The 16,780-nt window shown below is 46.4% G+C and overlaps 1 protein-coding gene across 1 annotated transcript in view; it reads right to left on the bottom strand.

The window, feature by feature from the left end:
- The window catches only part of LOC140410177 (uncharacterized), a 198,762-nt gene that overhangs the window by 27,084 nt on the left and 154,898 nt on the right, over positions 1-16,780 (bottom strand). Inside the window, exons 13-14 of the mRNA XM_072498160.1 lie at positions 15,253-15,444; positions 13,767-13,936 (exon numbers count right to left, since the gene is read on the bottom strand). Coding sequence (XP_072354261.1) covers positions 13,767-13,936; positions 15,253-15,444 — 362 coding nt within the window. The remainder of the gene's footprint in view (positions 1-13,766; positions 13,937-15,252; positions 15,445-16,780) is intronic.

Genomic DNA, 16,780 nt, shown 5'->3' with positions numbered 1-16,780 from the left:
ATTCGACTCTTTCCTCTTCGGTTTCCACACCGCAGATCTCTCGGTCTGCTGTTCCAGTTCATTGGTAGTCTGCTTGGGTTCGCTGTTGGCCTTTTGGGGTCTGTGTAAGAATTCCCGGAGCCCCATTCGCCTGATGAATTCCTCCGTGTCTGCCGCGCATTTGACATCAGCCGGGTACTTAACAGATTTGGAGCCTCTTTTGGATTGGTTTTAAAAATCTTAGCCCTTAGCTCTGGAGGAATTTGTGACACTTAATTGTAACACGAGTAGGGCAATTGTTGAACCAAGTGGAGGTGTGTGATTTAAAGTAGGTGACTGCAACGTGACTCCTACCATACCTAACGCTAGCTAAAGGTGGACGATGAAAATTGCCTTAGTTACAGAAAGACACAAAACGCCAGTTAACTGAATCAACCGTTACATTGGAATCAAGATAACCTGCAGGGGTTAAGAAAGGCGGGATAATTGGAATTATAGCGAAACCTATAAAATTGCAAGGTCTGCCTGATAGGCCATGTACTCCGTAAACTGAGGCAATTGAATTGGCTAAAATTCAATTTTTAAAAACGACAAAGAAATGAGGAAGTTTGAAATGCAGGAAAAAGAAAAATGTGAAAGGAATAGAAATGAGATAATCTAAATTAGAGATGCACGGAAAAGACAAATAGAGACCTTTTTCAAGGGACTTGGCAATAAAGAAGTTAAGAGTAGAACAAAGTGGGAGGGAAAAAGGGAAATCGATTTAACTTAAAACGTTGGAAGGCAAAAATAGACCTAGAGAAGGGTGAGAAACCAATTAGTTCCAGACACGAACATAGTCGGGAGATGTTTAGAAGTGTTTAGTCGTTTATATTATTTGACTAAAAGAGGTTCGAGGAATTTTCGAATTAATCTGAGAAGGTAGCGAGACAAGAAAATGGTCCCAAGATGTCTGGGCGCTGGTGTTATTAAGTAAACGTGTATGAAGAACTTGTGAAGTAGATATATCTTTGTAAGACGAAAGGTCTGGGGAGAATGATACCCTGAAGAATGCTGTATTGAGTGCTTCTGAGCTAGTACCAGAGGATTACAGCCAGAAGTTTCTAAATGTTAAAAGACAGTTTGGACGGGCTTATGTTGAATTTGAAAGTGTTAATCAAAAAATGTTGATAAGTGGGTGAGAGCGTTAACAATTGAATTAACCTATGTGGCTCTCAAATAAGTCATTCTGTTGGAATAATTCAAAATCCATAACCTGCAGTGACAAGAACTCATTTGAAGGATTGAAGAGGTAAAACTGGGAGGCAAGCCACGGAACTTGCAAATGATTTTGATCTTTCTTTGATCAAAGCCTTTCTTTAGACACGCTTTCAAATCTGAGGAATGTCGACTTTATATTAACGTAAACGTCAATGGTGCTGTAGGAACGAGAGATATGAGGAAAGTTAGATGACTTAACTTTAGTAAGCAGGGCTGCACCACCACATAGTCATGGGAAAACGCAGAAATAAGCTTGGTTGTAAGCCGTAAGAAAGAACATGTTAAATCAGTGCGGTAAAAGAGAAGGTAGCATTTGTACACAATAATTTAAAAAAAAAAGTGGGAATGAAGGAAGGTATGTATAACGGGCACAGAAGCAGAATTAACAGCAGGTGGATTATACGGTTAAGGATTTTGTATGTGTAGGCAAAGCTGTAGGAAGAGATTTGGAGTGGTGTATTAGCATGTCAGTCAGAAAATCATTGCAATGAGAGAAAACCAATGGAGTATAGACCAGGGACTATTATAGTGAAGAAATAAGGAAATTGACAAATATATGCTAAAAACACTCTACAAGATGGATAACATCAAATGGAAAGAATGATATATCTATCGCACAATTAATGGATAAAGGGACATAGCCGCAGTGTGGCTCCATCACGGCCACATCCTGCAGAAATGTACTCCCAAAGAAAATAGCAAATTTACCCTTTCCTGAAACTGAAGATGTTTTGTTTTCATAATGAACCAGTGTGCGGTAATTATTTGCTGAATTTTGCTCAGATCATTACATGACATTCGATGTAATTTGGGACCAATGTGGCGTTTCAGAACTCAGTGGAGGTGGCTGCTTGGGAACAAAAGGTTAGTATTGTAATCCTGCGCGTTTAGCCATCAGTGTAATTACGCGTTGTAGTTTATTATTGTCCTTTTGGTCCTGTGATTTTTACATATTATTTATTAATAGTTCACACGATGACTGGACTAATGGCAGCACGGTACCATTGCGGATAGCACAATTGCTTCACAGCTCTAGGGTCCCAGGTTCGATTCCGGCTTGGGTCACTGTCTGTGCGGAGTCTGCACATCCTCCGCATGTGTGCGTGGGTTTCCTCCGGGTGCTCCGGTTTCCTCCCACATTCCAAAGATGTGCAGGTTAGGTGGATTGGCCATGATAAATTGCCCTTAGTGTCCAAAATTGCCCTTAGTGGTGGGTGGGGTTACTGGGTTATGGGGATAGGGTGGAGGTGTTGACCTTGGGTAGAGTGCTCTTTCCAAGAGCCGGTGCAGACTCGATGGGCCGAATGGCCTCCTTCTGCACTGTAAATTCTATGATTCATTCTGATTCACGTTTATGTTTATCTCACACAGCACCAAATTTATATTATACACTACGAAGAGCCAGTTTTCGAAGTTACCCTTCCGGGTTTTGGGATATACTGGCATTCAACAGCAACCATGTTCTTGATATAAACTTTTAATTGCGTGAGCAAAAGCTTGACAGATGTAAAATAATGTAGGAAAATGTGAACTTATGCGTTTTGGTATGTAGAATAAAGGACTGTAATATCGTTTAAATCGAGAAAGACTGCCGAATGCTGCAGGTCAGGTAGATATCGGAAATTCGTCGATAACTCGAAAGCAGCAAACATGCAAATCCAGCAGGTAATGACGAAAGATGGGCATAATAGCCTACATTTGCTCCTATGTAAAAACGAAGGAAAATTGAACGTTTGCTTTTATTTAACAAGGAATGGAATATAAGAATTGGATGTTATGCTAACTCTTTACAAGGCACCAGTTGGACCACACCCTGAATATTCTGAGAACTTTTAGTCCCAACATTTATTGAAATAAATATCGGCATTGGAGGCCGTCCAGAAAATATTCACTACATTGATGTCAGATATGGAGGAATTGTCTTATGTGAAGAGACTGAGAGGTTGGAATTGTGTTCAGTGGAGTTGAAAAGAACGAGAGGCGAACTTATTGAGATGCAAAGAATTGTCAGTGGTGCTGCCAGGCTAGATGTTGAATAAGTGTTTGCTGCAGAGCAATATTCCAGGACCAGAGAGCACATTCTAGGGGAAGGGTCGTCCATTTTAGAAACAGATGAGGAGGAATTTACTCAGTTAGAGCGCAGCGTATCTTTGGATTTTCTTAACAGCAGGGGGCAGTCGAGGAGGAGTCATTAAGTATGTTCAATGTTTAGATTGTTTAAATTAGCAGTGGAATCAAGTGTTACGGGACAAGACTGGAAAGTAGAGCTGATGACTATGTTTTCAGGTCATTAACTCCATTAATGTCAGAGCAGACTCGATGGGCATAACAGCCTACATTTATTCCGAGGTCGATTGGTCTTATGTTCTATTATTTTGAGGAAAAACCGCATTGAAAACCTGGAAGAGTGTTGATTGACCTCAAACAACCACATCCATCTCATTGCTGTTAAGAATTACTCCAGCCAGTCTACAGATTCCCCACATTCCTATTGAACAGAATTGTGTTCCGGTTTCTTGTAACAACACTGGACAACTTTCTGCTTTGGCCGTAAGGACAGTCCTGTATTTGCTTTGTTTGGCCCCTTGCTCCGCACAGTAAACACTTACTGTTTGTCGATGTTCCATTTGTCAATGTACTGTCTTGATTATTCTTTTGTGTACTATGTACGTACTGTGTACGTTCCCTCGGCCGCTGCAAAATACTTTTCACTGTACTTCGGTACATGTGACAATACATCAAATCAATCAATCACGGTCGCCTCACCTCTGGAGATCATTTCGTCACTCCATGTTCGATTCAAGGCTAAGATGTGGTCAGAAGATCAGTCACGACTTCCGGGTGCGGCGATGACCAGCTGAATCGCACGTTTCGGCAGCTCCCGGTGAAACGGACTTTTGGGCTCTTGATAGGAGCCCCAACGGCAATTTTGACGGCTAAAAACACTGTGCGGTAAACCAGAAGGGAATCCCCCCTGGATACGGATGAAAAAAGGAGGAGAAAGTGGCCGGATTGCAGTGGATCCTTTAGAACAGCGGCAAGGAAGGCAAGCATAAACCAAGATGGCGTCGGAAGGTGGCAGTTTAACATGGGGCCCTGAACAACAAGAGTTCTTGAAATGCTGTGTAGAAGAGCACAAAAAGGAAATGAAGAAAGAGCTGTTGGCCCCGATACTACAGGCGATCGAAGGGCTTAAGGAGGAAAAAAAGACCCAGGAGCGGGAGCTTCGGGTCGTGAAGGCAAAGGCAGCCGAGAATGAGGACGACATACAGGGCCTGGTGGTGAAGACGGAGGTGCATGAGGCACATCAGAAACGATGTGTGGAAAGGTTGGAGGCACTGGAGAACAACGCAAGGAGGAACAACTTGAGGATTCTTGGTCTTCCTGAAGGTGCGGAGGGAGCGGACGTCGGGGCACATGTGAGCACGATGCTGCACTCGTTAATGGGAGCGGAGGCCCCGGCGGGTCCGTTGGAGGTGGAGGGAGCATACCGAGTGATGGCGCGAGGACCGAGAGCAGGAGAAATTCCCAGAGCCATAGTGGTGAGATTCCTCCGTTTTAAGGATAGAGAAATGGTCCTTAGATGGGCAAAGAAAACTCGGAGCAGTAAATGGGAGAACGCGGTGATCCGCATTTATCAAGACTGGAGTGCGGAGGTGGCGAGAAGGAGGATGAGCTTTAATCGGGCCAAGGCGGTGCTTCATAAAAAGAAGATAAAATTTGGAATGCTGCAACCGGCAAGACTGTGGGTCAAATATCGAGGGAGGCACCACTACTTTGAGACGGCGGATGAAGCGTGGACTTTTATTGTGGAAGAAAAACTGGAATGAGCGGGTTATAAAAAAGAACGTTTGAACAAAGTGGTGGGGCGAATGTGGGGGGCGAAGAGGGGGGTTAAAAAGGGGGGAAAGAGGAGTTTTATGTACTAATCCTGCGATGTGGTAACTTTTCTCTCTTCCACAGGTGGTGATGGGGGGAGGAGGGGAGGTGGAGGAGATGGGGCGTTGGCCATTGGGGGCGGGGCCAAGGGAGAAGCGCGGGCTTGGTTCCCACGCTATGATAATCATGGCGGGAATAGAGAAGCAGGAAGGAGGGGGCGTCGCACGGTGCGAGCCGAGGTCACGGGGGGAAGCTGAGGTCGGCCAGAGTTTGCTGACTTCTGGGAGCAACATGGGGGGAGTAATTACGCTAGCGGGGGATCTAGCGGGGGGGGGGGATCGGAGGGGGGAATTACTGGTTTGCTGCTGCTGGTGAGAGGGGGGAGCTGGTGTGGGAGGGGATGGGCGGGGGGGGGGGGGGGGCACCGCCTCGGGGAGATACAGCTGCGTGGGAACCGGGTGAGGAGCTGGAAAAAGGGGATGGCTAATCGACAGGGGTGGGGGGGGGGGGGTAGGAAGCTCCCCAACCCGGCTGATCACGTGGAACGTGAGAGGGCTGAACGGGCCGATAAAGAGGGCACGGGTACTCGCACACCTTAAGAAACTTAAGGCAGATGTGGTTATGTTACTGGAAACGCACCTGAAACTGATAGACCAGGTTAGGCTACGCAAAGGATGGGTGGGGCAGGTGTTCCATTCGGGGCTAGATGCGAAAAACAGGGGGGTGGCTATATTAGTGGGGAAGCGGGTAATGTTCGAGGCAAAGACTATAGTGGCGGATAACGGGGGCAGATACGTGATGGTGAGTGGCAAACTACAGGGGGAGACGGTGGTTTTGGTAAACGTATATGCCCCGAATTGGGATGATGCCAATTTTATGAGGCGGATGCTAGGACGCATTCCGGACCTAGAGATGGGAAAGCTGATAATGGGGGGAGATTTTAATACGGTGTTGGAACCAGGGCTGGATAGGTCGAAGTCCAGGACTGGAAGGAGGCCGGCAGCAGCCAAGGTACTTAAAGATTTTATGGAGCAGATGGGAGGTGTAGACCCGTGGAGATTTAGCAGACCTCGGAGTAAGGAGTTCTCGTTTTTCTCCTATGTCCATAAAGTCTACTCGCAAATAGACTTTTTTGTGCTGGGAAGGGCGTTGATCCCGAAGGTGAGGGGAACGGAGTATACGTCTATATCCATTTCGGATCACGCTCCACACTGGGTAGACTTGGAGATAGGGGAGGAAACAGGAGGGCGCCCACCCTGGAGAATGGACATGGGACTAATGGCAGATGAGGGGGTGTGTCTAAGGGTGAGGGGGTGCATTGAAAAGTACTTGGAACTCAATGATAATGGGGAGGTCCAGGTGGGAGTGGTCTGGAAGGCGCTGAAGGCGGTGGTTAGAGGGGAGCTGATATCAATAAGGGCACATAAAGGGAAGCAGGAGAGTGAGGAACTGGAGCGGTTGCTGCAAGAACTTTTGAGGGTGGACAGACAATATGCGGAAGCACTGGAGGAGGGACTGTACAGGGAAAGGCAAAGGCTACATGTAGAATTTGACTTGCTGACTACGGGCACTGCAGAGGCACAATGGAGGAAGGCACAGGGTGTACAGTACGAATATGGGGAGAAGGCGAGCAGGTTGCTGGCACACCAATTGAGGAAAAGGGGAGCAGCGAGGGAAATAGGGGGAGCGAGGGATGAGGAAGGAGAGATGGAGCGGGGAGCGGAGAGAGTGAATGGAGTGTTCAAGACATTTTATAAAATATTATATGAAGCTCAACCCCCGGATGGGAGGGAGAGAATGATGGGCTTTTTGGATCGGCTGAAATTTCCCAAGGTGGAAGAGCAGGAAAGGGTGGGACTGGAAGCACAGATCGAGGTAGAAGAAGTGGTGAAAGGAATCAGGAGCATGCAGGCGGGAAAGGCCCCGGGACCGGATGGATTCCCAGTCGAATTCTATAGAAAATATGTGGACTTGCTCGCCCCGGTATTGACGAGGACCTTTAATGAGGCAAAGGAAAGGGGACAACTGCCCCCGACTATGTCTGAAGCAACGATATCGCTTCTCTTAAAGAAGGAAAAGGACCCGCTACAATGCGGGTCCTACAGACCTATTTCCCTCCTAAATGTAGATGCCAAGATTCTGGCCAAGGTAATGGCAATGAGAATGGAGGAATGGTCCCGGGGGTGGTCCAGGAGGACCAAACTGGGTTTGTGAAGGGGAGACAGCTGAACACGAATATACGGAGGCTGTTAGGGGTAATGATGATGCCCCCACCAGAGGGGGAAACGGAGATAGTAGTGGCGATGGATGCCGAGAAAGCATTTGATAGAGTGGAGTGGGATTATTTGTGGGAGGTGTTGAGGAGATTTGGTTTTGGAGAGGGGTATGTTAGATGGGTGCAGCTGTTGTATCGGGCCCCGATGGCGAGCGTGGTCACGAATGGAAGGGGATCTGCATATTTTCGGCTCCATAGAGGGACAAGGCAGGGATGCCCTCTGTCCCCATTATTGTTTGCACTGGCGATTGAGCCCCTGGCGATAGCGTTGAGGGGTTCCAAGAAGTGGAGGGGAGTACTTAGAGGAGGAGAAGAACACCGGGTATCTTTGTATGCGGACGATTTGTTACTATATGTGGCAGACCCGGCGGAGGGGATGCCAGAAATAATGCGGATACTTGGGGAGTTTGGGGATTTTTCAGGGTATAAATTGAACATGGGGAAAAGTGAGTTGTTTGTGGTGCATCCAGGGGAGCAGAGTAGAGAAATAGAGGACCTACCGTTGAGGAAGGTAACAAGGGACTTTCGTTACCTGGGGATCCAGATAGCCAAGAATTGGGGCACATTGCATAGGTTAAATTTAACGCGGTTGGTGGAACAAATGGAGGAGGATTTCAAGAGATGGGATATGGTACCCCTGTCACTGGCAGGGAGGGTGCAGGCGGTTAAGATGGTGGTCCTCCCGAGATTCCTCTTTGTGTTTCAGTGCCTCCCGGTGGTGATCACGAAGGCTTTGTAAAAAAGGATTGAAAAGAGCATCATGGGTTTTGTGTGGGCCGGGAAGACCCCGAGAGTGAGGAAGGGATTCTTACAGCGTAGCAGGGATAGGGGGGGCTGGCACTACCGAGCCTAAGTGAGTATTATTGGGCAGCTAATATTTCAATGGTGATTAAGTGAATGGGAGAGGAGGAGGGAGCGGCGTGGAAGAGATTAGAGAGGGCGTCCTGTAGGGGGACTAGCCTACAGGCTATGGTGACAGCCCCATTGCTGTTCTCACCGAGGAACTACACCACAAGCCCGGTGGTGGTGGCTACACTGAAGACTTGGGGACAGTGGAGACGGCATAGTGGAAAGACTGGAGCCTTGGCGGGGGGGGGGGGGGGGTCCCCGATAAGAAACAACCATAGGTTTGCCCCGGGGGGAATGGATGGGGGATATGGAATGTGGCAAAGAGCAGGAATAACGCAACTGAAAGATCTGTTTGTGGATGGGAAGTTCGCGAGTCTGGGAGCGCTGACCGAAAAATATGGGTTGCCCCAAGGGAATGCATTCAGGTATATGCAACTGAGGGCTTTTGCGAGGCAACAGGTGAGGGAATTCCCGCAGCTCCCGACACAAGAGGTGCAGGACAGAGTGATCTCAAAGACATGGGTGGGGGATGGTAAGGTGTCAGATATATATAGGGAAATGAGGGACGAAGCGGAGACTATGGTAGATGATCTAAAAGGGAAATGGGAAGAAGAGCTCGGGGAGGAGATCGAGGAGGGGCTGTGGGCAGATGCCCTAAGCAGGGTAAACTCGTCGTCCTCGTGTGCCAGGCTAAGCCTGATTCAGTTTAAGGTACTACACAGGGCGCATATGACTGGAGCACGGCTCAGTAAATTTTTTGGGGTGGAGGATAGGTGTGCGAGGTGCTCGAGAAGCCCAGCGAATCATACCCATATGTTTTGGTCATGCCCGGCACTACAGGGGTTTTGGATGGGGGTGACAAAGGTGCTTTCAAAAGTAGTGGGGGTCCGGGTCGAACCAAGCTGGGGGTTGGCTATATTTGGGTTTGCACAAGAGCCGGGAGTGCAGGAGGCGAGAGAGGCTGATGTTTTGGCCTTTGCGTCCCCAGTAGCCCGGCGCAGGATATTGCTAATGTGGAAAAAGCCAAGCACCCGGGGGTGGAGACTTGGATAAATGACATAGCAGGGTTTGTAAAGCTAGAGCGGAATAAGTTCGTTCTAAGGGGGTCGGCTCAAGGGTTCACCAGGCGGTGGCAACCGTTCGTCGAATACCTCGCAGAAAGATAGATGGAATCGAAAAAAGAAGGCAGCAGCAGCAGCCCAGGATCGGGGGGGGGGGGGGGGGAGGGGGGGGGGGGGGAGGAACCAGAATGACTCTCAGTGTTGTTAATATATACTGTATAATATGTATAGGTCGTTGCTACAGATAATTATATATTGGACTGTTAAATTATATTTTTGGAGAGTGTTATTTGTGATAAGGCAGTTGCCAATTAGGGTTAGTTTTCATTTTTGTTATTTATTATTTATTCATTTTCTGTTTATAAAATATGTCATTGTTATTTGTGTTGTTATAATATTGTGTAAAGGATGCACAATGTACTGTGTTGGTTGACCAAAAATTTTCAATAAAATATTTTATAAAAAAAAAGATCAGTCACACCTGCAGAATTTAGGCATGACCGTGGGTGTTAGTAGGACCTTTGCGATCGTATTTATAAAACAGGACTTTCTACGAGTTAGTTCGCCCATAATTTTAACCGATAATTGTAAAGTTCTTGATTTACGCTGGGTCGCATTTACTGGCTACACCGATAAAGCGCAGGGAATTCCACTCGGAAGTTTCAATACAAGACAATTCCACAATTGCCCTAAAGAGCTAACTTCCTCTGGGCAACTTCGCGGAACTAGGAACCATCCGGCAAACCGGTTTAAATCGCTAACCTCGGGTTGTTGTTGCAGTTGTAATTTGATGGTCAATGTAAAAGTCATAGATGAAAAAAAAACAATTCCAGCTTCTAAGTAATTATTCATACACCTATACCGAGCTTCGCACGGGACACCCGCACACATACAACACCCAAGAACCCACCACACCACGCCCACACCCTATCCCCGCATTCCACAGCGGGCCCGAAACAAACATCCGTGGACTTCAATCGACTTCCCCCCCCCCCATCGGCCCCACAGGAACCCCGCTATACCCCATCCTCCATCTGACACCCCCCTCTCCCGCCGCCCATCTTCCGGCGGACCAGACCACATTCGGGCTTGCCAATTTGTTGGTTGATCAATGACGTGAAAGAGAAAATATCAGAGAGAGAGGCGGAAATGGCTAACATTCTCCGAATTTCACAGAAGGGAAGTGAATGCAACGATATGTATATGCTCGGTCGAAATTCCTCAAACTGTCTCCCACATGCACTGACACAAATCACTCGTACGGTTTAACGTTAATGCTGATCTTCTTTGAAATATACAAATTAAATTCAGATCGCAATGTCGGTGAATATGGGATGCCTGCATCGTACATTTACACGTACTTGTATATTTAAGTTTCATTTATGTTTTCCATTTGGATTAGACGTATATGGTTTGGGCAAGATTTAACTTGTTCGAGTTATGGTGCCAGTGATGTACAGATGGTGTATGACCGCAAGACGGCGAGATGATTCTTTTTAAATTAGTCATGTAAACTTCATAAAACATGGTAGGTATCGTGAAAATTCGAGACATTGCTTTGTTGTTTGCAATTCATTGAAGGTGGCTTTATGAAACTGAAATATAGAAAATCATTTGCAGCAGTTAGTTTACAGTGCGACGGGCAGCACGGTGGCGCAGTGATTAGCACCGCTGACTCACTGCGCCGAGTACCCGGGTTCCATTCCCGCCAAGCTCACTGTCCGTGCAGAGCTTGCACAATCTGCCAGTGCCTGCGTGGGTCTCACCCCGACAAAATAAGGTGTGCAAAGTAGGTGGATTGGCCACGCTATATTGCCCCTTATTGGGAAACAATGACTGGCGGCGAATCGGAAAAATAACATCCATGCAGTTTAATGGCTTAATCGCCATTGGCGAAGCAACGGGCTGCCAGACCGGAGGGAAGGACGGGGTGTGGGCGGAGGGTCTCTGAGGGAGGGTCTTCCTTACAATCCTAGGAGTTAAAATTAGTCATGTGGTTTCAATGTTACTTCTGGCATACAGCAATAAGGTGGGCCACAACTTACAATTAGCGTGCGAAAACCATGCCCCACCCCTCTTAATACAAGACTTCAAAACGTACTTGCTTGACTCTGAATACGTCCATTGGCTAGAGCGTCACGCATCCTGAATAGAAAAAGATCCCGCTGTCCTCAGAGTAGTCCAAATGCATCGCATTCGAACACCGTCCCCTTCATAACTGCATGAGTCGCCTTAAAGGACGTATCTTTAAAGGGCCCACCGAAATTGACAGGTCATGGAAATGGTGAATTTATAAGGTAAATGGTGGGAAGTGTAGGGGGTCGGTTTCATGGGGGAGGGTGCGGGTATCTGGCTGTTTGGCTTGTCAAATTTTGGGGGATGAGTTCCGACCCGAGGTCTGGGTTGTGTGCTGGTCGTTCTATAGCGATAGTGGTGGTTGGAGGTCTGGTGGGGATGGAGGGCGTGTAGGTGCAATTCCATAGATAGTGTCGTCGCAGGTAGTTTGACAAGGTAGAAGTTGTGGGAGGAGTGGTGGGGCTGAGACGTCAGAAGTGTTTTTTTCAGCTGTTGGGTGTTGGGGTACGAAGTTGGTTGGGTGTGGCTGGGCGATCAAAAGGGTGGACGAATGATGGGATTCGCATATTGTAAGGGTAGAACGATACGAGGTCCGATATGCTGCGGGCATTGAATCTTCGCAGTGTCTGTCAATGTGGGTCAGAATTTGAGGACTACGGTAGAATTGGGCGTTGTTCCTGATCGGGGTTGTGGATGGTGTAAGATTAGACGTCGGGGGCGTGCCGACTCGAACATCTAGGGGTTGGTTATAGAGGATGAAATCGGAGAGGGGGGAGGGGAGGGTAGGTGGGTGTCGTGTCGGAGGTCGGTTTGTATCGGCTCCAGCTGTCACGTATAGACCAAAATTTGAGTCGCGAGAACGAGTTGGGGGAGTTGGTTCGGAGTTCGGGGTGGAGGGAAGTTTGCGGGCGGACGTGGTGGAAGTTCGAAGATCGATGACGGAGGCCGCTGCTTGAACTTTCGGAGAGTGCCAAGTAGATAACCCCTTCGGCAGATAAATAGAAGTAGGAGTGAAGTTTTTCTGTCTTGTGAGGCTGGGTGGTCGTGTCGAGTTGGGAATGAGATTGAAATTTAAGTATGCGCGAGGCGCGTTTGGAAATGACGTAAATCACTTCTGCTGCCATTGTGCGGGGAAGTAAGTGGGCGCGAAGTTTACTTGGGTGGTGGATGAGAAGGAGTTCCCTGAGGGGTGGTAGCGTGTGGAGTGTCCAGCGCCGGTATCCGTTTAGCTTTTTCAAAATAGTTACGCAGAACTAAAAACAAGACTTTCAGCTGGATTCTCAGGTCCTTCGTCCACGTGTTAATCGATGGCGTGCAGCTTGCTGGCGGCGAGATTCTCTCTTCCCGATGCTAACCAGTAGAATTTCTCATTGAAGCCACCCACGCCACCGGGAAACACCCTGGCTACCCAGCGGGGGCAGAGAATGCCGGCCTTAGTGTATCCCTAACAGAACCCTCCCACCTTAATGATTGAAGTCGAGTTCCAGATGGTTCACAGCGCAGCGAAATTGCTCGAGGCCAGTACTTTTCGACTATAGCCTGCAAACGTTTATATAGGAGTTCCGAGAGGGATTCCCCAATTCGTCATTGGAGTACCTCTTGAATCCTACGATGGCTGGCCAGGAATTTAAGGCCCAATGTTTTATATTAGCGTTGTCTTGTTTCATCTGGGTGATTTATTGTCAGAGAACATCATGGAAAATTGTGATGTCAGCGATCAACCCCAATTGTGATCACCTGAAGGAAGATTGCCGATGAAAACAAATGTGAGACCATTTGCGTCCAATACACATGAATGGAGTTTTCATTATTATATCACGGTATGCAATCAGGCTATTAATTAATGCATGACTTGAAACATCGAAAACAAATAAGTTAATGTGTTCGATATCTCAAAAGAGCTGCCGAATTTTACTTTGGGAAGCAGTGGTCCATAAATTCAAAATACCGAATTAAATTAATCCGGTTCAAATTCATTTTTTAATTCATGTACGGGATGTGAGCATCGCTGGTTAGGCCAGTATTTATTGTCCATACCTAATTGACCTCCTGCAGATGGTGGTGAGTTGGTTTCTTGAACGGCTGCAGTCCGCATGTCCGCAGTCCGCACTGTGCTGTTAGGGAGGGAGTTCCACGATTTTCCCCAGCGACAGTGAAGGACAGCGTTTTTCCCAAGTTAAGGTGATGAGTGATCAGAAGGGGAACCTCCAGCTGACGGGGTTCCCAGGCATCTGCTGCGCTTGTCGTTCTCGATGGTAGTGGGCGTGGATTTGTAAGTATTGCCCTCTTCTGCGTCAATCATTTCAGTGGACAGAATATTGTAAAACTGGATATTCAACCGTAATACTAATCTAACTCTATCTGATTCTAACATAAATGTCACGTACCTTATGTTCTCTTTCAGTAAACACACAGGCATCTAAGAGCGATCGACTGACTGCCTCTACATGTTTTTCAATTGATTTCACCAGTTTGAAACGATGGTCATAAGTAAGTTTTCGTAATTCGGCATCCGTGTATGTCGGCAACATTAGCAAGACTGTTGTATTTGAAATACCTGTCAGGGTGTAATTGAAAGCAGTTTCAAATACCATACCCGATAGAAATATTGAATATGATATATCTATAATTAAATCTCCGGACGTCGGATGGGCCCATCACATTGAAACGCAAAAAACCCGATAATATGGCCCGCATCAAATGCTTCAGATGGTTCAGACGCTCTTTGCAGAATAGTTACCCAGAAGATGTCAGAAGAAGTAAAAACACTCACAAAGTTGGCTGTCTATACTATTGAACCCCCCACCCACCCCCCCCACCCTCCCCCCGCCCTCCTTCAATCATCCCCATCCATGTCCCCAACACTCATTAGAACCTCACGAATATAACCACTGCTCAATCCCATAAACACCCGAGCACCTTCACCGACTATCTCGCAAATTACACTCACAAATCCCCAATACCCTCCACGACCTGCTCTGGTCCGGCTCTCATACCGGATCACGGAGGATAGCCCACCTCGCGACTATCCCGCGAAAATGCAAATAAAAGCTTATCACTCGCCCACCACACACTTCTCCCAACGCTACTACCTTGCACTGAAATATCCTCGAGATGAGAATTTTCATATATTCTTATCTGGCTCAAAATAGAACGGTGGACTGCTGTTGTGCAGCTGCAGGCTGAACTGAGGACAACAATCGGAGTGACCAATTTACTTTTAATAAAACTTTACAAAAAATTGGTCTTTGCGAGGGCAGCACGGTGGCGCAGTGAGTAGCCCTGCTGCCTCACGGCGCCGAGGTCCCAGGTTCGATCCCGGCTCTGGGTGACTGACAGTGTGGAGTTTGCACATTCTCCCCGTATTTGCGTGTCTTTCGCCCCCACAACCCAAAGATGTGCAGATTAGGAGGATTGGCCACGCTAAATTGCCCCTTAATTGGAAAAAATGACTTGAGTATTCTCAATTTATTTACAAAAAGAATTGGTCTTTGCGTATTTCACGGCCGTTTTCCATTATCAACCCACGAGTTCAGAGCATCGAGGGGAAAAGTGCGAGAGGAAAAATATGACACACAAGAGCAACACCAACGGGTGACACCAGGCTAAAGGAAGCTGGTTTCCTCCCTTAACCCCCTTTCTCATCCCATTCCTTACTGCCTTCCTTCCTTCCCTTTAGAGGACTAAGCCTATGTACAGTCGATGCACAGACTGAATCAATTGCGTTTAAGCAGGGTTTATGTAGATTGAAATTATAATGTATCCCTCAACTATTTGCTTCAGAAAAGGCATGATGATGTTACCGGTGTTATTCAGTTTCTTGTCATGTGTTACATGAAATTCCTTTTCAACTTATGCACAGGTCATACTCACCTGCAGCTTTATTATTGTGCCGAATACGGTTGGCTATGTTTTCCCTCGTTTGCCAGAATTTGCCTTGGCTGCCCATTGGCCAAAGAAATAGCGTAATAACTTCCAGTAATGCTCCCAGTAGAAATGTAGCCATGATTGAATAAGCGAGGAGAGTTCTGCATTGTTCCCTCATTATTACTATATCTTCCAGCACTGTAAGTTATAGAAAGTATTTTGAGTAGTCGTCATCACAGCACTCACGTTACACATTATAATATGAATTACTTATAAACAACTCAAATTCAGTACCAATAATTAGTCGTTATGTCAGCGAATATTGCACCTTTTTTTTAGCGTCGTGCGCTTCCCTAACAGGCTATTTCTCATCATATGACCGCAATATGTTGCGTTTCTGTGCTTAGCGAAAATAATGAATTCATAAAGTGTAAACTGACAGTATTTCTGGGAAGAATGCATGGACTGGTTGAGTTGTTTGCCGATTTGTACGTGTTGTAATAATTCAACAAAATTTCAGAACATCCAGAATTGCACAAATACGTGTAACTGTCATTGTCCTTCTTCTGGATGTTTTCACTTTTTTCAGGGGAATTAGCCATAATGACCGCTTGCGTTGAGTTTTTCTGATTCCGTTAAAAAGTAACATACGCCCATAACTTATATTTGTAGAAAGGCAGAGCGGGATTCTAATGCTTCGTGTGCTTCTTCAAGTGTGACTCGTTAGCCCAGAATTGTAACTAGCTTTATTTAAATACCTACATATCCAAATAACTGGACTGTAGGCAGAACAGAGAAGCTGAAAGAGCTATGTCTGCAAATGTGCGTGTTAGGCGTGTGCATGTGAGAGAGGGAGAGAGTGAGAGTGACAGCGAGAGAGAGAGAGATTACAAGAGATCGTCCGTTGACATCTCTCAGGTATATTCTTATTTTGGCGAGCAGACAAAATCGTTAGTTGTTCTTCAATTCTTCAATCTGAGGAATTTACGAAATCTGACTCGAAATATAATTTTGATCTCTAAAGCCAATGCTGTCAACAGGGAGTCAAGCTTACGCAAATTAGTGTTAGGATTGAGGAACAGAGGGTAACATATTGACTCTCATTGTCAGATAATTTCAGAAGATCGTTATAAGTGCAGTCCCCAAAATAGAGAAAGTACACATAATAACACATAAAAGTCAGAATTGCAATACAGCAGCATTCCGAAGTTTACCTCGATTTTATGTTTTGTACTTTATAGTTTTATGCATAAATTTAAAACTGAAAGTAACACTCATTACGCTGAAAGACATTTTTATCAATGTCAATGGTATTACATTCTCTCGTCATTCTGCCGCAAACCTTACAATGTTCAGATATTCTCCTGTACTTCACTTTACTCGTCATTTGCTGCACTGTGCACCCCAACTGGCAGCCGATCAAGCCAATTTGAATTATTGATAAAATTGCCAACATTGTTTTCAGCGTTTTTTCCTCCTTTTGATCAATATTATCAATTTCTTCCCAGTTGTGCCCTAATCTGTTTCTCGAAAA

Source organism: Scyliorhinus torazame, chromosome 4, assembly GCF_047496885.1.
Source record: "Scyliorhinus torazame isolate Kashiwa2021f chromosome 4, sScyTor2.1, whole genome shotgun sequence".
NCBI lineage: Eukaryota > Metazoa > Chordata > Chondrichthyes > Carcharhiniformes > Scyliorhinidae > Scyliorhinus > Scyliorhinus torazame.
The sequence above is the reverse complement of the archived record's forward strand: the minus strand, read 5'-3'. Positions and strand labels throughout refer to the sequence as shown.